At 35.7% G+C, this 27,530-nt stretch overlaps 2 protein-coding genes across 2 annotated transcripts in view; one reads left to right on the forward strand and one right to left on the reverse strand.

Moving 5' to 3' along the window:
* Positions 1-11,432: 11,432 nt before the first annotated feature.
* LOC145233263 (monocarboxylate transporter 14-like) lies at positions 11,433-21,915 on the reverse strand. Its single transcript, XM_080097959.1, has 9 exons — positions 21,669-21,915; positions 17,284-17,427; positions 15,614-15,777; positions 14,800-14,925; positions 13,989-14,149; positions 13,647-13,774; positions 13,202-13,326; positions 12,538-12,751; positions 11,433-11,950 (listed from the first exon to the last, which is right to left on the reverse strand). Exons 1-9 carry the CDS (start codon positions 21,889-21,891, stop codon positions 11,793-11,795), a joined length of 1,443 nt encoding a protein of 480 aa, XP_079954085.1. The 5' UTR covers positions 21,892-21,915; the 3' UTR covers positions 11,433-11,792.
* A 4,275-nt stretch (positions 21,916-26,190) lies between these two features.
* Positions 26,191-27,530, forward strand: part of LOC145231978 (cadherin-23-like) — a 40,705-nt gene continuing 39,365 nt past the window's right edge. The window contains exon 1 of the mRNA XM_080096453.1: positions 26,191-26,520. Coding sequence (XP_079952579.1) covers positions 26,403-26,520 — 118 coding nt within the window. The 5' untranslated portion in view covers positions 26,191-26,402. The remainder of the gene's footprint in view (positions 26,521-27,530) is intronic.

Raw genomic sequence — 27,530 nt, forward strand, 5'->3', positions numbered from 1 at the left:
AAATGCGCAGTTAATAAGTTTTAGTAGCAGGCTTTTGGAAAGGTTATTTCAAATGTACATAAAATTTCGGTAAAAACTAGACACATAATGGTTAATTTGAAGCATAAACATTTCAAGGCCAAAATCAATGGCAACTTCTTATCATCACAACATTTTGAATTTTTAAAGTACATCCTAACTACATCGAACTTTTTTATGACTTGCATTACAATCTTGTACTATAACTGAAGAATAGCCTTGGCAGTTTTTCAAATTATTTTTAGATAAACAAACAGTGCGTCTGGTAACCTTTACAGCTACAGCTCGGGGCTAAAACCAATCCCCTGCTGACGTATGCACGTTAAGCAACGACCCCGGGTGACCTGCAAGTGCATTGTGACGTCACAATCATTGATCGACATTGACGGAGCCCTCAAGAGGAATGTTTTCATGTTTTGAGGGCTATAAGAAGAAAACCTATAGAGTTACGAATCAGCGGATGTGGTTTAAGGACGACTTAATTATTCATGACTTATACACATTTATAAGGGATAGCCCATGGTTAGACAGGTCAGCCAGGAATTGATTGATTGTGGCTTTGCTGGTTCACCTCAAATATAGGCTAAAATTGTAACTGACGCTAAGGACAAAAACGCTTGTCAAAACAGTAAATGTTCAAGTGTTTGTTTTCACAAAGTTTAAGTTAAGTTTACACTGGCCTTGAATTTCATGAAATGTGTTAAATTTCCCACTATGATATACTACTCCAGTAGTGTTTTGATCTACTCTACTTTTTTACATTTACTGACTCTTGCGCTTAACCTGCATTTTAAAATCAACTGCTCCCTAGAGACAATGGTTTGACCACTGCAACATATTCCTTCATCGGGCTACCTTAACGTCTACAGTAAACCATAGGCTTTGTTGAGCTTATAGCGGGTCAAATCGATAAACGGTGTTCAATAATCGGGTTCTGAATGCTAACAGGGAAAAGCAAAATCGATTAAAGATATATTTTTCTTTTCATATCTTTCTTCAACCTGAAATGATCTAAAATAATGGCAAATAAATAACTGACATCGGGCATTACGTAGAAGTTGTAATTTGTATTTTACTAATTCTGTTGAAAATCTACCTAAATTTTATTCTGACACAAAGAAAAAAGGCCCAATTTAAAACCCTGCAGCAACAGGAACTACTTCAAAAAACTTCCCATTGACAATTCTCACAAACACTTAAACGTCGCAAAAAAAGGAACTATTCTATTATGATGTCATAGAAGTCAATTTGTCTGTCGAAACTGTTTGCGAATTCATTTTATGGTAATGCTGACCCTCGTTCGTGACTACCTAAGCAGATCTGACTTTTATAGAAAATCAACACCCCCATAAAAAGAAATCGTAAAAATCTGTGTGTCGATTTTTACTACCTGCTTGCACAGTAAACTAACATACCGTATCAATAGATATACACAATGCAGCGCTTCATACGTTGAAAAATAAAATAAAAATATGCCTCGTTTGAACTTGAAAATAACTCGAAATAATATCATTGTAAACCAACGAGTTAAACGAAAAAGTTAATAAAAGTCAGTATTTTCGTTTAAAACATTACATAGTTTTTAGGTTGGTAGACTAATTAAACACTTACACAAACTTGTATATTTTTGCTCAGAATATTCAATACCCCCAGGGTTATACTAGTTTTATTTCTCGTAAGACAAAATACCAAACACGTTGAAAACTCTTTTTTTCGCAACCGAAACGAAGTTATAGTTATGACAAAACGCGCCTCACCAATAGACCAGATCACCTGAAATGTCAAGCAAACCAACCCACGTACTCAGAACTAACTTCACGGCCCACCGCCTCTCCATGACCAAACCCGTTTTGAAACTACACAAAAGCATCGTCGTGGCGAAAAAAATATGTGGCGCAATTTTTTCACCGAAAACGTCTCGCCCACGCAAACCACTGAAGCGTGATATCATGAATCATCACGTGACTGCGCAAATAACAAGTTGCGCATGCGGGGGTGTGTGGGTCAATTTAGGGGTATTTACCCCGCGTGGGTGCCATTACAATTGTTTACTTTATTTTTAGATTTTCTTTTTGATGATTTTTACGCCTAACATTTAAATTTCTTGTCGTGAGTTCGAGTCCCAACAGAGACAGAATAGTTTTTACTTGCGTTTGTGTCAACAGGTGTGTGTTACTGTGATTGCATATTCGCAAAGACAAAACAAGGTGTTTTTTGCTCTGCTAGCTAGTGCCATATATCGCCAACTATGGTATCACAACAAAAGTTTTGTCGTAAGTTAGCTCGAAAACACAAGATAATACATTAACCAATCTTTTTACTAAATCTAAAGTTACCAAAACTTTTAAAAATAACGATAATAATTTTGAGCACGTATTTCTCGGGGAAAGTGAGTTTTTTTTCACGGGGTTCGAACCCAGGACACTCCCGGGGACGAATCCCGATCAAGGTTTTTTTTATGTCTGTATGTGGGTCAGTCACGCTTCCTTGATTGTGATGTCAAACGTGAGGTTCTCGCCATTCAAGGTTTGCACGACTGACAAGATTGACGACCTGTGAGGAAGAAAAGACTAGCAGATGTTTTCAGTAGCGAAATTTCCAAGAACACTCAACCGAATTTTACGAAGCGTTACATCCAAAGTGCATTGGATTAAACAGGTTTTTTTCTGGATTAAATAAAATAAAATTGGGATGTATTTTCGCATATCGGGACAAAACTAATAATTATTACCAAACAAATCTCATTTTTTAAACATAAACTATTTAACGCACAAAACGGCAGAAAAAGATGAAGGGATCTTATTCCAAACATTTGTTTTATGGGTCGTGTTCCCAATTATACAAAGGCTAGTCAAAAATGGTAACCCGAAAGACAACTCAAACGAACACAATGATTAACTGATCTACACACAAATATTAAAAACACGTAAGCAACATTACTGCTACAGTCAAGGCATTCAACTTAGACGCCATAAACCATTTGCATGATTTTTGCTTTTATTTGCAAAACATTTGCTTTTGTTTTATGTCAGCTGCCCTTAGAATGTCAACGTTTTGAGCAAAAAAGCAAAAACCAAATCTTTCGCAAAGTTTTCAGCAAAAAAACACAAATGCTTGTTACTTGAGGTTTATCATAAGAAAGGATCATCAATTGGCAGATAATGTCCTAAAACAGGTTCACTTTTTCACTCCTTTTTATGTCTAAATTTCGAGCAGTCTTTTTTGGCTTTGTTCTTGCAACACAACTTTACAAAGAACAACAGTAGAACTCTGGCTTTCTACATTTACAATGTCTTTATTTCTATATATCTAAATTTAGCATTATAATTACATTACACTATACACTGCTTGCACATTCTTACAGAATATTACCGACTGATATGGATATGTAATTCAAGACCAGTACATCGAGAGACATGAAAACGAATCAATAAACCTTCGTACGCAGATGAAGCCATAGTAATCCTTTAAAACCATTAATCCGCATTTATAAGAGCGAAGAGGAATGCCAAAGGCACAGCTTGAAGATAAAACCAAATCCCAATCTATCACAATGAAAAGCAGAGGGCTGTCTGCTGAAGCGTATGTCCTTGTAATATTGTATTATTTGAAATTTGCTTTCGTTTTTTAACCAGCTGCCAAAAATCGTTTACTTGTATTCAACACATTTTTTCGCTGATGTATTATTATCAAGCCCGCATTAAATCTTAACATTAAAAAAGTACCTAATACGATTATAACAAACTACTTGGGTATGCCAGCCAATCTCTACATAAAGCAATGTTGATAAAAAACGTTTTTTACTTTTTGTTAACTTATGTTTGCTAAACCCTATGCAACGCAATAATTTTGCAAATTTTTGAGTTTACTACAGAAAAACTATAAACACCTTCATGGCCTGCCGAATAAAAGCTAAGAAAAAAGTTTCTGCGAAGGTGGATAAATGGAGCGAAACACTTGTGTTGATTAAACTGAAAACTGACCCAGTTTCCAAGAAGACAAATAGGACCCTTGTGGAGAAATTAAACACTGGACAGACAACTATGTTAGTGTTCTGTCTCAAAACCCATTCATTTAAAACAGGAACCCCAAACAATGATGATTTCTTCTCAGAGAAAATGTTTATGTATTGCGACACACTGCTCTTTAAAAGGCGATCCCATGATCGAGGTGAAAATGTGACAACACAAGTTAACCACTATCATGTGACCAGAACCCAGTCCGCCCGCGCAAAACAGCCAATAGCGCGCTGTTTTTATTACCTACAAAATCTCCGTTGTAACACTTTCAACGTACGGTGCAGACGTGACCAAATATGGGCATACCCATTCGCCTAACTCGGTTCACTAAATCAGTTTGATTCCTCTGTCACTGAAGATCGATTTTACACTAGGAAAATTCAAAATCTCTATGATCCGCCCCGTAGTGTGGGGTCGCATAGCAACTTGAAGTACCGGTTTATACCAACCAGTTCGCATAAAGCGCTTTACATTGGATGCTGCAGTTGGTATAAGCCTGACGAGAGCTTGGGGTTCTGCTTCTGTAATAACAATGACTGTACGAATGTTGGGCAGTTAAGCGTGGCGACGGCTTTACAGCGAAAAGAACCAAACTCTAATGAACTTGCGTTATGCTGTGCAACGCCAAATACAGTCTAAGCGTAAAATTTAATTTACAGCTTTGGAAATTGTAAACAGATGAAACGACAAACGTATTTCAACAGATTTGTTTTTCTTTTTTTCAATCGGTAAAAAACTACTCTCTTTTTGTCAACAAACTTGTAATTAACTTATTCTATATTGAAATAATTTGATGACAGATTTTTCAACAAAACAAATACTACCATTTTTCATTGTTTAGCAACAATTATGCTGGAGTTTAATCACAAATAACCAGCACGTTTTATGTCTATGCTTACAAGCAAAATGCCAAATGCGTCACTAAACCAAGCAACAACGTCAAAAACAACACGTTATATAAATAAGCTTTTTCTACAAGTTGGCTTTTTACAAGCCCGTTCTCTAAAAACCTTTTATAACCCGATTAATTTTGTTCAAAACGCAATTTAAATGTTGTATTTCTCTAGTCTCAAAAACATAAACCCCATCAAACACACGCTGAAAGCAAAGTAAAAAAAGTATCATTATTTTCCAAAAACTTGTTATGAAATACATTAGCAAACAAAAAGTATCTGACAGGTAATGTTAAATTAAAAACTTAAACCCCTATCGCGAAACAACGAACAGCTAATTTCAAACAAGGGCCACGGTAGAAACGATGCTATCATCGCAAAACACTTCAAGCTTCATGGCCCTCAGGCAATGTAAGATTGCTGTGCGGAATTTAATCTTTACATGTCACAAGGATTACTTGTTCTTATGCTGACCTACGTTACATCTACTTTAGTATGATTAAATTTCGATTCAAGGTGAAAAAGTCAAAGTCACTTTTAAAAATACATTCGCAACATACAAGTCAAGTTATTGGATTTATAACTCAAGTTTTGTCTGTATGGCAACACGCACGACTCAGTTGCTGAAACATACCAAAATTCACCCCCAAAACAGAAAATTTGCGAGTAATTAGACTGTTAGTTCTGTTGAAGGTATTTTAAATTCGGTTTAAATTCTTTTCAGGCGCTTAAACAGAGAAATTATCCAATTCTATACATGCACTTGCATAAAACGACTAAGCCTTGCATCACGATTACTCGACAAATCCATCTCACATCTTGTTTCAGCAAAAAAATCGCTGGAGTCGAAAATATTTAAGGAATGCGCAAATAATGTTCGACATAAAACTGACGATCGATGGACGAACTGCAACGTCAGTGCCTGAAGTGATCGTGATTGGCTGATTACTGGGTTTAAACATAAACACCACGTTCAAAATCAACTCGAAATATGCCCACACTGTTCACATCAACTTGAACTGAATGTTTGTAAAGCATGATGTCCTTGAGGTGAGTCTAGTAATTTATGGCATAACAATCATTGGAACAGCAACAACCACTACACTTAGAAATCAAATGATTAAATAAAAAAAAATTGGGGGTTAAATTTGAAACAACCTAAATTTTTAGTGCAAGAAATCTAACATATTGCAGTAAAATTCAACCTAGTTGAAATATCGAACAACATATTGCAAATTTTAAAGTTAACGCCCAGTGTCCACGGATTTATTTAACATTTTTGTTTCGTTTTTTGTTCACTTCACTAAAATCGGAATCAGAACTGACAAACGAACAAATATCAAACATGCTTTGTTGCGTCAGTGTTGAAATGAACCCAACATTAAACAGACCCTGACATTTTCAGTAGGCTTGTCCAAACAAATGAAAGCAGAAGACAGTAAACAGGGGGATGTGGTTTTCAAGAAATATGTATTGAACCAGAATTGGACAAAAGATAACTTGGCCCTATATGCCTACACACAAAAGTATTGTGTTGATTTTTCAATTGACGAAACCAATTTAAATGTTCAATACCATTAAACAATAAGCAAATCAAAGTTATTAAATACTAGACTAACAAAGCTGGTTAAACTCATTCGTTTAATGCAAGGAACATTTTTAAATTTAAAAAAATCAATAAAAAGTTTTTAAACCAAAAATACATTAAGTGTATGTATAATGTGGTTGTACATCTACTTATTTAAATACATCAATTCGGTTTAACGCAGAAAGTTGGCATTTTTTCACAACTATTTCAGAATATGTGCTTTTGCAAATAGACGACAGTTGTTGGTTGGTAAACACACGATTTCACACGATTCGCGGTGATACCACTAAAACAGTTTGAGATAAGGTAGAATCTAGTTAATCATTAACTCTAGTGTTTAGAGCGGGACGTTCGAACGTTAAATAGCATTTGCTAAATCAAACCTTACGACTTTCATGGGCTCTTTCTGTAGAGTTTGTCAGAATAATTCAAAACGCCACTTTATCAAACTTCAAATTATTGAGGCTAACACACATTCAAATGTTGTGTAACACTTTCGAAAGTACGAGTTTTTTGTCATGTCACAATAATTGTCTGAAACTTCACACATGGAGTGCTGCAAATTTGTCTTAAACAAAATTAGCCACCACTGGCATAAAACAGCACGTTTTTTGCAGACATATTCGAAGAACTACATAAAACCCAGCACTGTTCATCTTCGTGTTAGCTGCAACAAGACTAGTGACGTGTCTAAGCAAAACGTCATCACACTCTGACGTCACAAACGCATGCACAAATCCTGGACAATCTTCAAACACTAGAATATACCACCCCACACCAGAACCTTCGTGAGGGCTACGATTTGAAACTGGCTGAACAAACTTGCCACGAGGTCTGATACGAGTGTTTAACGCTCCGCTGACGCTGAATGGCAAAAAGGGCGCCAAGGCATTGTGTGCGGCGACGGCTCCAATCCATTATTTATTCATCCCCAATTCGAGAACGACCCACAGTGGAACGCTCTATAGCTTTCCAACTCCTCTCTTCACTCAACTGGGCTGAAACAACATTATTTTTTGACCGAGTCGGCGGGTCTGCGCGGGAAAATGTGGGGCTCATTGACGCGTGACGACAACTTTGACGTTTCGCCACGTCACAAAAGGCACCCTTGTTGCGTCACTATAGAGTAGACCCACTTGTGACTGAGATAGGGAGGTCTGGGGTTTAAGTGATAAAGGCACATGACTGTGTAGTCAGTGATTTGGCGAAATATTCTTAGTGGTTAGTTGTAATATTACTTTTTGTCATAAATGATTTTGTTTCGGAAATAATTATCATTAAAATGATTTTATAAAAGGGTACTCGTAAAGTGGGCTAGATTGCTACAATTTGCTGGATCGTTTTACACACCGGCTAGCGAAAAACAAACAAACAAAAAACGTTGAAACTTGTTCTACAAGCTCGTTAAACAACAAGGAACCAGTACATGTCCAACAATTCGATCTTTTCTCAAGAACATCCTAAAAAACGTTCTTGTTCAAATTCTAGGCAACAAGACATTCAAAAACTACCCAAAAGTAGCTTTAGACAGACAAAATTGTTATTGAAGTAAAGTGAAAACATGGACATTCTATTTAGGCGTTTAGAGTAATCGTTCCGACAACATCACAACGAAATTAAAACATTGATGACGTCATAGTGAATGACGTCACAATTTAGGCACTGCACAAAGCGTAGGTTTGTGGACAAATCGGCATCAGCGTCCAGTAGAAGTGAATTAATAGGAATTCTCCACTCCTTAACAACAGTATATGGACGCTACTACTACTGGCTTTACTATTGCTCTTAATCTAATTACAAAACTTTGTGAACAAAACCATCAACGATCGACGGGTGAAAAGAAATAAAACATCTCAGATCCGGTTTCAGCGCTATTCGATTCATTCTAACATTCCAGAACTTACCACTTTACCGATTGTGGTTAGAGACTACTTTTAGTGACGTAATTGTGATAAAATAACACGCTTTGTGTTGCGAGAATGTAACTGTTACCATAGTGATAATAATTGCAAACATTCTGATTGTTAACAGTTCGTCCTTTTTTATTTTTTTTACAAAGGCAGTTTGTTTAAAATAGAAAAAGAAAAAAACTACCACTTTTTCAATGTTTAAAAGACGGCCAAACTTATAATAAACATAAGGATTTTTAACACATATATCTCACAAATAGAATAAAATCAAATTAAACGCGTCAATAAACATGACTTTACTTAACTTTAACAGTAATTGTTAAAACGCTGATTATAATTTACTGACAAAATAAATTTGAAAAACGAAACATAGCCCCCCCCATAATTCATAATTTCATTGACGAAACATTAGTATGATGTTAGAAATGTTTTAGACCTAACCTTCATATTTCTTTGTTGAAAAATGAACTGATTTTAAATCATGTTATCTCAGAAACACTCTTAATTAAGTAAATTTCTCCGTTCTAACCGCTTAAGATGCATTACATCACAAAACTACGTAAAGAATCATGATATCATGTGTGGTAAAGTTACAACCGATTTACGATGAATGTGCAGGTATACGTTTGACCATACATGGGAGGGAAAACCCAAAGAGTATTTCTCCTAACCCACGTGCGTACAGGCGGCCAGGTGTGGTGTGGCGAAACCTTTTACGTAAATTAACACTTTAAAATCTGAAAAGCTGTTGGAAAGTCGTTTAAAATCCTTAGAAATGATACTTTAGATTAAACTACAAATTTGGTAACATTATAGCATCGTCTATCTATCTATATGAGTAAAACAAAAACAAAATTTAAAAATTCCAGTTTTCGACATAATAACGAATTGTTATTCATTTATACTTAAATTTAAAACGATTACTTTGCTGTTTCGCCCATAGAAACTCTTTTAAATTTTAGCCACCTTTTTTATCACAACGTTATTTGACATCCAGAAAAATGTCATTAATTACGTCTTATCAACGATAATTAGCCAATTTGAAATGAGTTTGACACACTTTTTCAACATCCATAAAACATAGCACCTAGCGTTATATTAAGCACATAGTCGAAAAGTTGGTGAATACTGCCTTTTCTGTGAGTTAGTTTTCTCAGTCCAATTTAAGTTTAAAACCACGCCAACAAAAAATAAACCTAACTTTCTACAGTACATCAGTAAAATGTAAATTTAAACTGTTTTAAAATATTTAACAAATTTCACAGACAATTCAACAGACCAAAGTGGCCGAGTTGTAGTCTAGAAAAAACACTACTTTTTCTCAAAAACCGCTTTACCTTTTGACCATTTCTCAAGCCGCCTAGTTGGGTCCAATTACCCCATGGCACGTACGATTTACCAAAGCTCGAAGTGGCTGAGTTACGCTGAACCGAACGGACCCCAAAACTCGTTTCGCTTCGTCTGTTTTAAATTGCGAGTTTTCCGGCTGAGGTGGAAATTTTATCGCGTTCTGAGGCCTCGGGCTCTTGACGACTTTTTGTTCTGCTGACACGTCACGTCTGGTGCTCAACCAAGCGTAACGGTCTTGAGGTGCGTGGTTTAAAATTAAGCACGTGATTTGAAATTTTTCGGCAACGTGCTGCTTGGTTGTGAACGATAAAGTTAAGAATGAGGCCTAAAACCTAATGTTTAAAAGTTTACTTTTAATTTCACTTAAATTCTGAGTTTAAATGTTTGTTGTTTATTTAGTGATCCTTTCACTTCTACATTAAGGTTTTGCCACTCAATATTAGTGTTGTTAAAACCATAAAATTGTATTCGGTGTAACGCCTGCAATGGGCCTGACTTAATGAGATCGCTGGACTGCATAAACGCTTCAGGGCTGATCCCAGTATTGAATTTATGTTCATCCTAACCTAAAATATGGTGTTTAACCTCAGTTTTCTTTACTTATATTCAATAGCGATGTGTATCAGATTTTACTAAATATGGCATGTCCGTTATTTTTGTTTAGTGCAAGAAACAAACACTGACATTTTGTGTTAAAAACTAGAGATGTACCGAATATTCGGTTTGCCGAATTTATTCGGCCGAATCGGTCATTTTTTCAAAGATTCGGTTTCGGCCGAATAATTTGTTGCGATTCGGCCGAAACCGAATCTTTTACGAACACAAAGTTTAAAGCGTTAAACGTGTCTTTTCTGCTTATTAAGGTACCACGCAATCTTTCAAAAGCCCAAACATAACGAAAATCGCGTCTCTGTTTATCTTTTTTAACACATTATCGTTTTTCACACTGCGGTCAAGAAATTAGTAATTCATTGGCAGGTTGCCAATCGCAATTTAAACCCCACAGAACGAAAATGAGGACGAAACACAACTATTCTGCACTAGTTGCCTGGTAGATAAACATTTTTTATGTCAAACGCGTAGCGTACGACTTCGCGTGACGTCATAAATAATTCGGTTGATTCGGCCGAATTTATTCGGCAAAACCACCGAATATTCGGTTTCGGCCGAATCGAAATTTAGCCGATTCGGTACATCACTATTAAAAACATGCCCAATTCCACTTTATAACCACCTCGCAATCTGCAAACGAGCACATCTTCTTACTTCAAAAACGGTTCTAATGCGAAAAATATGGCTGAAATGACTCAAATTAATAAACAAAATCGATTGTCTTCTGCATCAAACTAAGTTAAAATAACTGGCATTTTAGTTATATCTCAAGTCGACATAAAACTTTTACTGTTAGATCTTCCACGTAAAACATTTTGTGCGCCAGTCAATACATCACAATACTTTGAATTGCTTTAAAATTTAATGTAAATTACTACAATTTTTCAGTAGTTGTAGATTTAAAGACTACACGTGGAAAAAGGCTAAGACCAGTAGATGGTGACCCATAAACAGCTGCAAAGAGATTTTTGTAAACGTTATGTTAGAATGTTGGCGTCAGTTGTAGAAAAAGACAAAATTCTGATCTTTTGAGTCTAAACTGTGAAACAATTAGTTGTTTTTTGTATTTTCGTTTTTTTTTTGTAGTAACAAATAATGAACACATTAAAATGTATGAAAGATGAAAACAAGTAATATTATGCTGTAGCCATGTCGTTTTGAGGAGCAACTTTCAATCAACCATAAACGATATTTTTTGTTTTGAAACTTCCCCCACTATTTTTTTTTTCACGGGGTTCGAACCCAGGACTCTCCCGGGGACGAATCCCGATCAGTTTTTTTTATGTCTGTGTATGGGTCAGGCGCGCCAGACCTTTCGGCCAAGTTCCTGCCCAACTTCCCCCACTAAATAAAATTTTGAATGCTGTGAACCATTACGCCATCTAGGGGGCTAATATTTTTGTCACGTCCACGCACGGCGAATGGAATTTTTTTCTCCTTTTCGTTTCTTGTAAAAGCAAACGACGGGGTGAATAAGTAGGATGAGCGCGCTGAGTAGTAGAACAGAACCGGCGACAAAAAACGAAGAGTCGTAAGATTCCGAAGCATCAGACATCCAACCTTAAAAATAAATAAAAATGAAGTATTTTGGATCAATTTATTTGCAATTAGTGATTTGTAACCAAAAGAGGATATTTAAAACTTGGGGGAAGGAATTTACTTTCAATTTTACATGTATTTTGTAAATACACACTTTTGCCCTGGTAATATGACCTGTAAAATGATAAAAGACCCAATTTTAATAATCTTTGTATAGTTTAGCATCTACTATGAGTATATTGGGAAGAATGAAAACGTTTTAAATGGTTAAAGGAGGATTCGTCAAAAAAAAGATGGGAACAACTGCTATATACTATGATCAGTGGTTCTTAACCTGTGGGTATTTACCCCAAATAGGGGTGATTCCACATTAGAGGGATTATATTGCATTATAATTTTTGAGGTTCTGTTAGATTACGTCGCAGTAGGTAATTTTGATGTTCGTTTGAAATCCATTGGTTTGTTCTCGGGGGTAACAGTTAAGAAACACTGAAATTAAGTTAACCGCATAGAAATTTTAAAACTTTCATGTCATTTTTTTCATTTTTGTTGCTACGACAACAAAGTAAAAACTTAATGCAAACTTTAAGGGAAATCCCAGTACTTACCCACCAACGGGGGTCCCAGAAACACCCCTATACCCTCCCCTGCAAGCATAATGCCATAGGCAAGCGCAAACCGCTCTTCACCCAGTTGTTGTGAGGGAATAACCATCATAAGTCCATAATTCCCGCTCAAAAGCCCAAAGAAGGCTGCAAAAACGGCCAGAGACCAAAAACTGACGCAAAATGGACTAAGAACCGTCACAAGACCAAAGAAAACCTGCAAAATGTGGTTGTTTGTTGAATATCATTTATTTTTTCTTATAAAGGCCACCTGAATGGGGCCGTCTTAACGTTAGTACCGAATTTCATCAGACAAAAACTGTGTTGGCAGTACAGTATGTCTGGCGATAAAAGTTCAAATTTTTTTTTCCCTTTTCATTTAACCGTAAAATATATTAGACACGAAACTTGCACTGCTGAGCCCCCAATACTCGGGTATGATGTTAAAAAATAAAGCGATACAATCAAAAAACAAAACAATGTCATGTTCGTAAAACATTGTCCGCTTTTTCGTGACGTAAGCGTGACATCATTAGGACATATCAGTTGACCAAAGTAATTTATTGAATTGTATAAAACGATGAAATTGTATAAATGTTCGAAAATGTACAAACCAAGCAAGAAAAACAATCAGTATTCTGAAATTTGTAGTGTTGGCGTCAATTACCTGCGCTAAAACGTAAACCTTGAATACAGGGAGATTAAACAAGGTGCAAAATGTTCCAAAGCCAATTTTTCCGACTGCGTTCATTATTCCCATAATTGAGAGCAGGATAGCCCCGTCCGGTATTCCTGAAAACATAAAAGTTATTCTTATTTGGGTTTACAGTAAAAAATCTAATCACAACTGAGTTGAAATGGTTGAGAATGATTCGATTGCATTTTGGCGCATAATACAATAACGCAGTATTTTCATTTTATTAAAAAAAAATTAACATGTATTTTATTGTCAACAAACTGTTTGGACACAAATATTCTACACAAAACAAATTTGTCGCACCAACAAAGGAAAAAAGTATTGTTTTTTAGTTGTGTGTGCGAAAACTTTGTATTGAAGAACGTAATAACTAAGAAACCTACATAAAAATAGTTTAAACATTATTTTTACTTACCCAGCATATTTGCCCTCTCTGGAAGATGAACATAAGGCACAAACTGAACCAACCAAGACAAAAAATCACTCAAAAACAAAGCAATAAAGATTGGATCCTTTATTAAACTGAAGGTTTTGTCTGTCAACCTACAATAGAAATCATATAGAGATTCTTATTAAAAAATGCGGGACTTGTACATGGTTTTGTACGTGCATTTGGACGCTTAGAGGGGGCTGATTTAAGTTTCACAATTATCAAACGTTTTTGTCAATAGAAGTCAAACACAACCTAAAACATTACATTTTAAAATTCAAACGCTTTAATATGCTAAATATTAAAAAAAAAATTACCGCATTTTACCTCATTTTGGCTCTAATAATCTGAAAGGTGCTCCGTCTACGGTGCTTTCGCTCATCCGAATTTGTAGTATTACTCTTGTCCAACATAAGCACCGCGATTTCCTTGTCGCAAGGAATTACGTCGATGTCGCCATCTAGCGACAACCGTTTGTCCACTTGAGTCTGTGCCATTATGCAACAATAAACAACAGCTGAGAATGCGTTAGAAGGCTTCATGTTATAGCAAACCATATTGTTATAGCAGGCATGTTTTTTACCAAAATATGAACAAAAATACCATAAAAAATATATTACATGCAAACATATGCGTTTCAGCATCATTTGAAACAGTGATTCTCAACTCGTTTCAGGCCATGGACCACCAGTTCAATTAAACGAATATCGTGGACCAGTCCATTGTTAAGTAAGGATAAAGAAAACATCCACAACAAGCATATTGGCTTGAAATATATTCCTTTAATACAGAATTTCGAAGAGCAATATTAAAAAACAGCTCACAGTAAATAGACAATAACTTGGATAAGCTTTTTTCTTATTGATTTTTTAATAAATTATATGTAACTATTTCCGGTTTAAAACCAATGTCCTGTGGACAAATCAATACGTTATCAGAAACCACCAGTTGGAAACCACTGATTTAGAACGTAAAAAAACTAAAAACAATAATTGAAAATCTTGAAGTGTCCGAGATTTTAGAAGTGTTGAATTAATTCGTTAAAATTGCGCTTTTTTGCCAAAACGAAATTTCCAACAAGATCAAAAAGTACTTCAACTATGACATCATAATGTCGTTGCATGCGGTACCTGTTTACCCTGTCAAACTCTTTCCCACGACACGACCTTATTCCGTCACAATGAAGTAACTGGTTCGGATGAACGATCAGCAAACCGCACACGACCACGTGCAGCTGGAGGGCACCAACGAGCAGAAGCGAACCCTGCATAGAAATAATACAATGAAACGACCTGGACCAATTTGTTTTTGTGTGATTTGCCTTTAAAATCTTGACTAAATCAAATATTCCTACGTTTTAATATTAATTGCTTACAGATACCTAGTTTTACAATATATAAATCGCCTAGCAAGTTTGGCAACTATTGCAAATTATCGGAAAACTGTAATGATCTGAAATAATATCCACAAAAACACCTCCTGGTCATGCGGTGTTCTAGCGTTAAAATTGTTTAAACTGCTATAAGCTTAAATTATTCGATGTTGAATCATGGTAGTTTTTTGTTGCACACAGCATTTAGTTTAGTGCAGTGGTTCTCAATCTGCGGTACGTGCACCACTAGTAGCACGTCAGAACTTTTCAGGTGGTACGCGAGTAGCTTTCTGTGATACCTATTTTAAGTGCAATTTAAATTGTAACTGAACAGACCCAACTGATCAGCCCTGGTTTGGGCGTAACTGGTGTTTTTGGCCTTTTTTGTAATTACTAAATATGCTAGCCAGGTTGAGAAAGTGGGATTATTTCTTGGCCAATCCATTCAAACAGGGTTTAGGTTTGGGTGGTACGCAGCGATAGAATAAGTTGTCTGGTGGTACGCGATCCGCACAAGATTGAGAACCACTGGTTTAGTGGAGTGAATCATTTTACAACGAAGAAGTTTTTTTGTTTTTACCCGCCATGAATAATCGCGCACAAAGCGTTCTTGCAGCAATCCGAAGATAAAAGCACCAATACCGACTCCACCAGAACCAATCCCCATCGCTAAAGGGCGCTGTTTATCAAAGTATTGGTTGATTGCAACGACGGAAGCCAGGTTAGCTATTCCCCCTGCACAGCCTAGACACAAAATATTTTTATTAAAAACCTAAAAAAATTATGTAACGAACGTGTTATAATTTGTGACACAATAAAATTTACGGTCTTTTTTAAAACTGTTCTCAATATTTATAATACTACATAAATTTTCATAAATTTAAAATCCAAATCTATTTGAATAACATATTGATGATGGCTAAAATCATCCACAACATATTGATGATGCCTGAGTGAAATTTATCTTTTAAAAAAAGTTGGCGTTAAAGATTTCTACTGTTGTGTTGTCATTTCTAACGTTGTGTTTTATTTAGCAACTTATTTCGAGCCTTGTATTTCTATGGCGTTGTAGCATTTCTGACATTTCAATTAGGGTCCCTAAGCACAGTATTGCTTAATCTGGCGTAACTTAGTGCAATGTCAATGGCCTTTAGTTGCATTATATAATAATGCTCGTGTTCTGTTGAATCATACTATTTCACTTGTGTTCATCAATACAACAACTTCAAGAATACAACAGTTGGTAAATAGCTTTTGCCATTTAAGATCTTTTGATGCAAAGTGCAAAAGAAATAACTTTCAAAAGACAAATTATGACCATGTTAATTAAGCCAACGATAACCATTAATGAATCCCCCAAAAAAGTAATGACTATCAGAAGGTTTTACAATATTGCTGTAGAAGTTTAGAAGTTCAATCAATTAAAATTAATTAAAAACGCAAGTTATTCAACATAAATTATTGTTTTGTTGACTATTACGTTTTTTTAACATTATTTATTCCTTAATCTGGTTTTGTTCTTTGCTGTTTCAGCCGCAGCAATTGAATGTTAAGTGAGCAAAGACAGTCTTGTCGCTTTTTGGCAGTTGATCATAAATCCTTCGGCTATTGGGGTAAATTATCTTTGTTTTGCGGGGAACGATGGATTTATGACGCCACAGTGCAGTTAACAACGTCGTAAATGTGAAAGCAAAGGTATTTGGAGCTGCTGGGAAAGGTTTTGAGTGTTTTACGCCTAAGGAAAAACGTTCGACGCTGTAAAACCGCAACCGAACCAAATAAAGTACACCAGTGCAAATATCGAAAGTGTTTTATAACGTTCAAAGTTTTAAATAAATTTAAGCAAACAACCACAATTGCTTGTCAAAATTGTTTTTGTCGCATTTTTTTGTATCGCATATTTTGGAATGCATTTCGAAAGACACACATTTTAATTTCGCCAATTTCAGTTTAAAGAGTTCTTTACCTAAGGGTTTATTTAGTTTGATGAAAGAAAACGGTCGAAGTTCACAAATGAAAAAAAAAAACTGTTGTATAAAGCAGAATTTTATGTCATTTGAACCAGTTCCTCCACTTAACAAAACAATAAAAACAATGTTATGAGATAATTTTAAAATTATCCTGACCAAATTACAAACAAAATAGGAAAAAGTTGAAAAGAATGGGTTAAAAAAGATCAAGTTTAGGTTTATTGCGTTCTTGAAGCTTAAGAATCAAAAATAAAACAATTTTCGTCTGAAACAAACCAACCTGTTACAATTCCAAAACTGACACAGAGAAACGGAACCCCGGTGGCGAAAGAGCTGATCACGAGACCTGTTGCCATAGCGATACCGCTGCACGTGATCGTTTGGCGACAACTGAAACGTTCCAATAAGGCGCTCGCTACAGGACCTGTTAAAGTAGGTTTGTAAAAATTTACTTATCACACATAAGGAATATTAGGTGCAAATTTTTGCCGAATTTGAGAGCGTTTTTTTTTTGTTATTTGATGTTATTTAAAGTTATTTTTTGCACACAGGCTTTGTTATGAGTAAAAACATACGTTTTAAACTAAGATAGCAACTTACAAAATCTAGTTAGATTGCATTGTGGAAAATACCTCCTACACGCTTACAGGACTTTGCACTAGTACACATGTTTCTGATTTAAATTATTCATGAGCAAGACGTACGTTGTACTCGTTAAAACATTGATTTGCTAGGGTTTACGTCCTAACACGAACAGACCTTTTTTTATCCGAAAAATATTATGCAAAAGATATATATTGAAGTTCAAAAAAATAACTAAACTGTCGGAGAGCTTGACGTTTCAACAGTTGCTGTTGACAACATTTTGTACAAACTATGAGGAAATTTTAGTTTTGACACTGTACTTCTAAAGTCTAGTGTCTAAGGTGTCTACGTAAATGAGTAGTGAGCATCTGTCTATTTTTTAGACAAACTTTTAACGTCCTCTGAAAACATTTTACCACCGCACAGTACGAATCTAATTAGTACCGCTTAAAAGGTACTTGGCAAGCACGTATGAAAGGCTTTGGACCAGGGGTGCACAACCTGCGGCCGTGAACATGTTTGCTACAACGTATGTACTGGCAGTCGTGACATAAGTAATACTTGACATATTATACATCGGGATTTCAAAGCTGCTCCAAACAGATTTTGTGACACTAAAAAGAGTATTATTAGCCTAGAAAGCATATGTGTCCGACTTTTTGTGCCCCTATTGTGTGCAAACAATGCGAAAAGGCACCACATCATGTGTTACAATATAGAATAGATGGTAACGTCATAAACAATATATAGACTGATCGCTAGACTGTTCAGCTGAATCTGTGCATCAAGTTAGAAATTAATTTTGGCTTTTTAGGCGCCATTAGACAGTATATGTACGAGATAAACCTATTTTTACTTCAGTATTTTATAAACAAAAAAATAAGACGTTGGTGAAAAAAGTATCTGCGATGCTGCCGTCACAGCGAAAAGGTTACTTCTGCTTCATGCGCTTGCTCTGGGTCATGGTTTTGTAATATAGCATAACCTTTACACGTGTTGAACATGCGTGTGTATTTAAATTGTGGTATCTTGCCATGTGACCACGTGATTGCGTTCGTCGAATAGCAGGTCTACTATCTCCCGGTTCTCGTAAACACTTAACTTTCCCGCACCATAAACGACCACAAAAAAGAGAAGACTCACAAGCCGTGAATACCCCCAGACACCTTTCGTTATTACGTCTAACACACTCAATTTACATGTCCCCACCAAGGGTATATTTGTATTAGCTGCGTAAAAAAGTATATTTGTATTTGCTGTGTAAAAAAACCAATCTGTCTGAATAGATTGATTAGGCTTGTGTAAAAACAAAAAAACAAAAACATTGGCTTGGGATTATTTTGTCACATATAAACAGGTGTAACTATCACTGATGATGACACACAAGCATTTGTCGAAACGTTTGAATAATAAAGCACGTCATTGTTTATCAATTGTTGGTACAGTATATCAATATGCATAAGTGATTAAAAGTTAATCGCAAAACAGTGGTTTAGAGTTAAAATTAGTCAGCATTCGTTTCAAGAGTTGAAAAACTAACTCACAGCAGTTGGTTTTGAGTCAGAATCGGCATTCTAATACCAATGATGTCATGTCGACTATAAGAAACAATAGTTTAACGTTAACAGCACTTCACTATTGCAACATGTATTTTGCAAGGGATATCGACAAGAAGGTAAACAACAAGGAGTTCGTGCCATGTTAATGATTGCAGCGATGACCAACACAGTTTCCCCCAAATAAATATTGACAACAGGACAAGCTGTTTTGCTTCAGGGCTGATTCCAGTTAAGAATGTATGTTCATTTTAGCCAAACAGACATGCCAATATTATTGCCATAGGAAAACAGACAATTGCTGAATAACAAAAACCCTTTATGTTTTTAACGTAAGAAAAAAATGTTCATAGGAAACTAGAAATAAAGGCTTTAAATGTGCAAATTAAGGGATAGTGCAACAAAAGCTAAATACTTCAAATTCTGCTCGATTTGGCTGAGGGCCAACTTTTTCAATGCGCCAAGGACTTTGCAGGCTTGTCCAGTTTTGACGATAGCCAGATTTCAAGGGTGTGGTTTAAGTACTTACGCTTTGACATTAACACACACACACACACAGAAAAACACATGCACAGACCAATACGTTTCTTAAAAACTTTTCCATAAGTCCACAGAAAACAAGTGTACAGAAGCGTGTTATGTCACAATACCAAAACTTCTCGAATTATTTGTCAAATGGCGCATGAAATGGCTGTTGTGTGAAAACAACCCAATATTATGTTACTATACATCAACAAATGCGAACTATGCATTGTTAATTTATGGACGTTTCTAGCACATGGGAAACTGTAACTCTGATTATTTCCCGTTTTTACGTGTGTGTGACACAGATTAGTGTGTACCGAGGTCATCCTGTCCATCTATCTGCTGTTCGTTGTGTTTTGTTACTAAGTTTTATCCCCATCGAAGCGACGATTTTAAAACCGCACTTGTATCTCATAACTTTTTAACTAAGCTTACCAACAATGTGTAGTTTAGGCAACTTTCTAACGACAGGGCGTTTCTTTAATATTCAAACAACAAAGTAAACGTAAAATCTGACCTTCTTGGCTCCAATTTCCTCTAATTTCTGTCCTCTTAAGTTTAGCTTTACGTACGTAACCTTAGTTGCTACGCTATAACCACACAAACTGGTTAAACAAGAAATACGGAAATTCCAATAACTCGATACCGGTCGTAGTTTCGCATCGGCAAATAATTGTTAAACAACGTTGTTTCATTCACCATGATAGTGTAAATTTCGGCCTGAAACTGGGGGTTAATTGAAGAGGGTACGGGGCGACACATTAAATTAGCTTGGTTATTGCAATGTTGGCACGAGACCGCATTCGACTTAACAACTAAAATCCTTAAGAACTGAAATCTTAAAAAAAAACTTTCCAAATCCTAATATGGAGGTGCAAACACGAGAATATTCCCAGCGTGCAGTGATATAATGATAAAAAGAAATTGAGTTGGTTGTGCAGAATTAAACACGCCTGGGTGTTTTATGCAGTGACTAGTTCAATTTCATGAGCGTTGGTGTTCAAATAAGTTACGAATGTGAATATGCTGAATTGCCATTAAATTGCCTGAATCGAGCGGTAAATATTTTTTGGGCGCCACAAAGACTCAATAAACATCACGGAAGCCAAAAAGAATGCCACGAAACCCCCAAATACACAGCAGCTTCTCAGTTTGTGCGTCCCACAATGAATCAGCAAAGTAAACACTTACATAACAGAAATGTTGCTTTGATGTACACTCAACCATGAAGGGGCCCTACACGAACTTTGCCAAAAACTTTTGAGTTTCGTAATTCAAAACTATCTCTGGTTTCTCACTGCTTTTAGCCTGATTTTGTGTAACTGGTCGCGGTATTGGCTGGTGCTTAAGTACCGTTGACTTTGGTTGCTGATCATACAGTCGCAATTGGCTGTGGTTTAAACACTGACTCTTTGGAGGACACAGATTAAAAACCACAGATTTAAATAGCTTTGATACATAGCTTATCAGCCTTTTAATTGTATTCAATCTCTAAAACCTAGTGTGTCCTGATATGGGCAAGTGTAAAAACAGCTCAAATAGGCATTGAATGCACCAATGCATAAAACGCGGCAAAGGCAATCGGTAATAAGATATGTATATTTACGAACAAAACATTTGTGTTGTGCATGTTTGTCACTGCATGCAACATGCGCGTTTATGGTTATGTTATGTATACAATTTGTTCACAGGAAATCCGCTTTTTTGCGAAAACAGAAATACATCATTGCCCAACCGTACAACACGATAGCTACGAAGCTGCAAAAAACATAATTGCTTGCTGTGCTTACAGACTAATAGCAACTTCATCCAAAACATTTACGGAACTTCTATGCAATAAATAGACTCTGTTGCAGACAAAGTCAATAGAATATGATAACAAAGTCAATAGAACAGTCATTATTGTCTATGTCTATGAAGTGAATGGTATTTTGGGCAATGATAAAGTCGCGGTAATTAGTTTTAAATCAAAGGAAGTACCACACAACGATTGACTTACCCATAAGTAAAGTTGAACCAGTAGCTATTGACCCAATCCATGCTGCTTCACCACGACTTGCACTAAATTCACCTAACCACTCGACGTACAAAACACCCACTGAAAACAGGCTTCCAAAAATCAACACCCGAAGCAAGAACGAAGCGACGAGAATTACCCATCTATAATTAAGTAACTCAGCCTCTTTGGGCAAAAGCTCTCTTTCAGCCACATGCCCTGCCATGGTCGTTTTTGAAATGTGCGTGCAGGTTTAGTCAAGCAGTGCAGAATAATTTCCTCCTCTTACTCCTCTCACTCCGCTCCTCTTTTTCTCTCCCACCAGAACCTTTTTTTCTCTTTTTTTGCGCATCCATGCGTGCAACCACATTGAGCATGTGGCTTGAATTGGCGTTGTTTTGACGTGTAGGGGAAAGAGGGGTCAAATACCGCTGTAGATTTGTCAGCAATGGTACTATTCAATTCAAACATGCACGACAGGTAGTTTAATCTATCTACTACCAATCAAGCAATCAATCATTCGAATTTATGTTGTTTACAGCGCCCAGAAATAATCTAACGGCAACATAAACGGTTTCTCAGTCTATTTTTTTTTCAAAGCACAACAAAGAAATAATGTAGCATTTTTGTAAGAAGGACGATATTTAAAGTGTTGGTGAAATGCATAATATAAAACAGCTCTTTTGGCAATTTTAATTTGGTATTGTCGTTTCAATTATTGCTATGTGAAAATTATAGCTGAGCTGCTGACATATTGACACGCCAAAATGTATTTATTCTACATGCAAAAATAAGATCAAAAAACACAAAAAACGACACGATAAAGCATTGTTGGCAGACGAGTTATTCATCCTGGGCTTTTTGACTGCACAGTGGTTGACACAGGGGTTGTGGTTGCTTTTGCATTGCATTCAATATTTGCCTTTGTGGATTGCACAAGACAAAATCGGCGGTCCCGTCAATAACCAGAGCATTACACACCTCTGATGTTAAAGTGATACCTTACATCAGTGCTTGTCAACCTTTTTTGAAGCGGTACACCCTTTCAACGTTCACTCAAAATTTGTACACCCCAGTGAAAAAAATGTTCAACCCTGTAACACACTGATTCTGTGGTCCTAACAGAAATAATGATGAGCAAAATACCAACAAGCCATAATCCACTTTCTACTTCAAAATGAACTACCATTAACATCGATTATGAAATGAAATGTTAAACTATGACGTCACAAATAGAGTTTTGTATCTCAAAATCTACGTACACTAATTGATATGCATGTTGTGCCATATATTGTACACTCCAGTCAGTCTGTTAAACTGAAACCTGCCTATTGTGATACCTAGTCATGGGTATATTTTATTTTGTATCTGGTACACCCCAGTACACCCCATCAAAGTGGTACACCCTTTAAAAATTATGGTACACCCTGGGGTGTACAATACACCCGGTTGAAAAGCACTGCCTTACATAACTTAAACTGTGTGAGGTTACAAGGTTTAATAGTGAGTACGTTTCGGGCCGTAAATCCAGCACAGGTTGTATCACTTGTATTGAAGTTCATTCAGTAAGTTACAAGCTAGTGGAACAAAAATTGTAGTAAACAAACATTAAATATAAACAACTTCTTTTTTGAAGAAACAGTTTTTTTATTCGCAACAAACGCTTCAAATTCTGGTTTCAGTTTTTTCATCTATATCAATAATAAATCTGGTAACCAAAAGCAAGTTGTGGATTAAAATGAAAAAGCTTAATTATGAAGTCCTAACAGTTTACCAATATTGTACTTTTATTCTGATTTTATTCTAACTTTAAGCAAAATAATATCAATCTCGAGTCAAAACACTTATGTTTTTTAGCATGACTGCTGGTCATGAATATATTTACAAAACAAATGACGCAATTTGTCCAGACATCTACATCTATAGGTTTGGATCTTATATGAGACACTTTACTGACATCAAGCGGAGCAAACACAACTTCTTTTTCTTATAACTGAAAAAAACTTTGCAAATAAATTCATTTACCCGCTGGGCAAGGCAAAGGTGCACATTGTTTACGATCGAAGTGAATTAGAAAATCAAGGATTCTAAGTCACCAGAACGGTCAAAAAAATCTTTTAACACAACACACTAAAAACAAATATTGGTCAGATTTTTAGTTACTTCATAAAAAATACAGATAGGACTGTAAGCACTGATTAGTGATTTCAAAAATGGGGTTCCCTTTAAAAAAAGGTTAAAAGTCACTGAATATGACCCAAAAGAGGGGTTACTTGCCCAAGAAACAACGACTCAATTTTGCTTTTTACTTCACCTTAGTGGCAGTATATATTTTTTTCATCTACAAAATCCACTGTAAGTGCTGCAGAGCTTTTTTTCTTGCCAGTGGATGCGTTGCCGTACGCGTGTAAAGGAATGTAACAACATGCGATGAATTCATTAAATATTCAACAGAGAGACTCGTGTTCTGTTATTGACTGTGACAAAAAACATACAAACTTACCAACCAAGATGTGCTTGTATGTTTGGCTATGATGAGTGGGCAATGATGAGAGGAGTTGGTTTCAATTTTGGCGACTTTTAATGGATTTATAGAAGAACAAAGTATGCTCAAACTATTTAGTTTACTTTTAAAAGTTTACCAAGTTAAAAAATATTATTTTTGAGACATCCATGTATCAGGCATAAAGCGTAAAAATCCAAATTCATATTCAAACAATATATGTGCGGCCAAAACGAACTAAATTAGGAAAATTCTTGCAAATTTTTGTTTGTTTGTTTTTATTCTTTAAATAACGGCGCAAAAGTCCAAAATTTAGCGGAAACGTATGACGATTAACCGAACCCCTTTTTTCGATTAACCTTGTCGTTAAATAACTAACATCGGCGCCCAAGCAGCGACCAAAAATAACAAGACAGCGACCCTTTAATTTAACGCTCGTCTTTTTTCGTAAACGCTACCAGTCCTCGCTTCGCGGTGTCTCGCGCTTTTGATAAACAGACTCGCTATTCTAGAACTGTTTGTGGGGTGGCGGACGGCAAGATGGCCCACTGAAATGAATTATTTATGTTGGCTTGGAGGTTGAGAGACGATTAAACCAGTAAAAGTGACTGTAGTCGTCTGTGGATCTATTGGCCCTTTTTTGTTATTTCGTCAGGCAAGTAAATGAAACGATGCAAAATCGTAGCGTAGAAAATTTACATGAAACTGATGGCAATGTTTATTATGTGTTTTTGTGGCATTAGGCGGGGTTTTAGGACAAAGGTTTAGTATCAGGGGATAGAAAAATTGCAGTACAATATATTAGTGGCTACAACATTAAAGTGCTAGAAATCTAGTCGCCCTCATCAACACGCTTTAAAACGAGAGAAATAAAAAAGAGATCAAGGAAAAAAATGAGCAAGTAAGATTCTTCTGAATCAACGAAAGCAGTAGTTGGTTGGTAGTTATGCAGTGGTGGAGAAAACGAATACAATTTTTAAAAATCTCCGTTTACAGGAAAAGGGTGAAGTTTAAGTATTAACCACTTAGCGGCATTAAAATCGTTTTTATATGGAACAGAAGTGTGCTATTTAAAAAAATATTTTCAAGACATGTTTTGGGTTTCGTTAAATGCGTTTAGATGTAGCCTAGTTTAGATGTAGCCATAAGAATGTTTTAGGTTTTGAAACCGAATCTTTAACAAGAAAATTATTGTAACTGCATTGCCATGATTATACAATTTTAACATAGTTGCTTTAAACATTCATAAGATGTTACAGTACTACGTATTACAGTACAAGTAGTAAGTCAAAATGATTTAATTAAAAAATAGTAAAAGTAAAAACATAAAAAAATCGAAATTACTTTTAAGTTGAATAGACTAATAGAATTCAAGTTTTGCAAACAAACCATGCATTCTGTAAATGTCTGTTGCTCGTATAAGCCGCTTTTAAGCATTCAGCTGCACCTTCGCAACGTGTTAATAGGGAAACATCGAAAGTTAAAGCGATTAACATAAACAAACAAAACACATTCCCATTACATTGTAAGTCTTCGAGTGGGGTAAAAAGATAAAAGACAGAAAGATCTATTTTAGTTCTGTAGAACACAATTTAGGAAACTGTTCGTAGTTTATAACTTACTGGTATCATTTGTAATTTTAAATTTCTTAAAATAGTTGGTTGTCCGTTTTCAATTTTATCGCATTTTTTTTGTTATATGTTAAACAAGTGAGATGAGTTTATGAGTATGTTTAGCAATAGCATGAAATATTCAAAAACTAGATGGGTATTGGCTACCTGTTTAAGGCATAGATTTGTGATTTGAAATAATTGATTTAAATCATAGGCAAAGAGTTTGGGTCAAAACAAAAGAAGGGCAGATAAATTGAAATCTTAACAATATGCAGGATTGCGTGCAAGCTGAATTCAAACAATTTTGAAAAAAACAAACGTGCTTTACATTATTTATTGATTTATTTTTTGAATCAACATTTTTAATCAACGAAAAACCTTGGGACAAAAAAAATATTTTATTTTTCTTCAGATTCACATATGTACGCTTGCAACGTGCATATTCAGGAAACGCTTCTTACTGAAAAAATCGAAATCGGCAACTATCGTTGGCTCGACGAACACGTAATAATCGCTATTATTACGTCATCAAGGCGTTTCAAACACCCACGACAGATGCGTTTTGAATTTTTCGTGTCGCAGTCGCCGATGTCGCATTGATTTAAGAAATCCCAAGGAATTATGACGTTCTGTTTTTGCATCGCGCTGGTCGCGTTCCTACCCATTGTGACGTCACAGAACATGCCGCCGATTTTCACAAACGTCTGGTTTTGGAAGATGAGTGAAAATGATACCGTGGGTAAGAATACACAAATTTAGTGGTTGAAAGTCATAAATTTACATGTAGGATAATTTCCAAATTGCTGCCGTTTGTTATATGCAGGCATTTTTGCAAAGGGGGTTTAAAGAGTTTAAGTTTAACGGTTTTCCTGACACAAACTAAGTTTTAATAAAGTCAAAAACAAAAATAAATACACAAATATAAACTCAAAAATGCCCTGCTTAACGAAACCGAGATTTAAAAAGTTTTTACAGAACCAGGCATAGATTTTAGTGTAATTTAATATTTAGCAATTGTCGCTTTGGAATGAGAAACGTTTGCCCGAAAAGCGATAAAAATACGGTTGCCAAAGTAACTTTCTGCGTGCTGTGGGATAATGATTCATTGCAGTGGTGTGGGTGCATTCGATCTTTCTGCCACAACGGTAGAGTATCGATTATTACGTCATACTGTTTGTCTAGTCAACTTTCGAGAACATATTAACTCCCTCATAATACCACCTATTTTCTCGCTCATGAAAATTTTACTTGACCAAAACATATTGTTCATCAAACAACCGCGGACTTTGATCAGTCTGATAAAAGGATTTGTTAGTCTATGACCAACCTATGCGACTCAAACTTTTGTACCCCAGAGCAAAGCTATAAAATAACCCAAACTTTCGGACGCAATATTAATATGAATGTAAACGCTAGTCATAAAATTTAGGGATCATACTGTATTGTGTAAAATATCCATGTACTGTTAGTTTTATATACCTTTCAGTATTTTGGTGTTTATTAAATGCATCTGCGCATAGCATTGCCATAGTAAAAATAGCTGAAGATCTTAAAAAGTTGACAAACAATGTTTTATCATATAAACCCTATAGTGTGAGGTATGTGATTGTCAATGTGTTAAACGTTCCTTTGATCACAAAAAGCAATTTATCTGCTAGTGATAATGGAGTTTCCATTAAGATAAGAGTTTTTCAATTGAAATGAAAGGGCTCAATCATTCCAATGTTCTTGTTCCATTGATAAAAAGCG

This window comes from Phallusia mammillata, chromosome 6, assembly GCF_965637545.1.
Source record: "Phallusia mammillata chromosome 6, kaPhaMamm4.hap1.1, whole genome shotgun sequence".
Lineage (NCBI taxonomy): Eukaryota > Metazoa > Chordata > Ascidiacea > Phlebobranchia > Ascidiidae > Phallusia > Phallusia mammillata.

Coding starts and splice junctions, on each gene's coding strand:
- LOC145233263 (XM_080097959.1), bottom strand. CDS start 21,891: ATGGCAGGGCATGTGGCTGAAAGAGAGCTTTTGCCCAAAGAGGCTGAG. Junction 14,150..14,799: donor GTGGGAAAGAGTTTGACAGG/GTAAACAGGTAC, acceptor ATAATGGCACAG/ACTCAAGTGGACAAACGGTT. Junction 12,752..13,201: donor AGGTTTACGTTTTAGCGCAG/GTAATTGACGCC, acceptor CACATTTTGCAG/GTTTTCTTTGGTCTTGTGAC.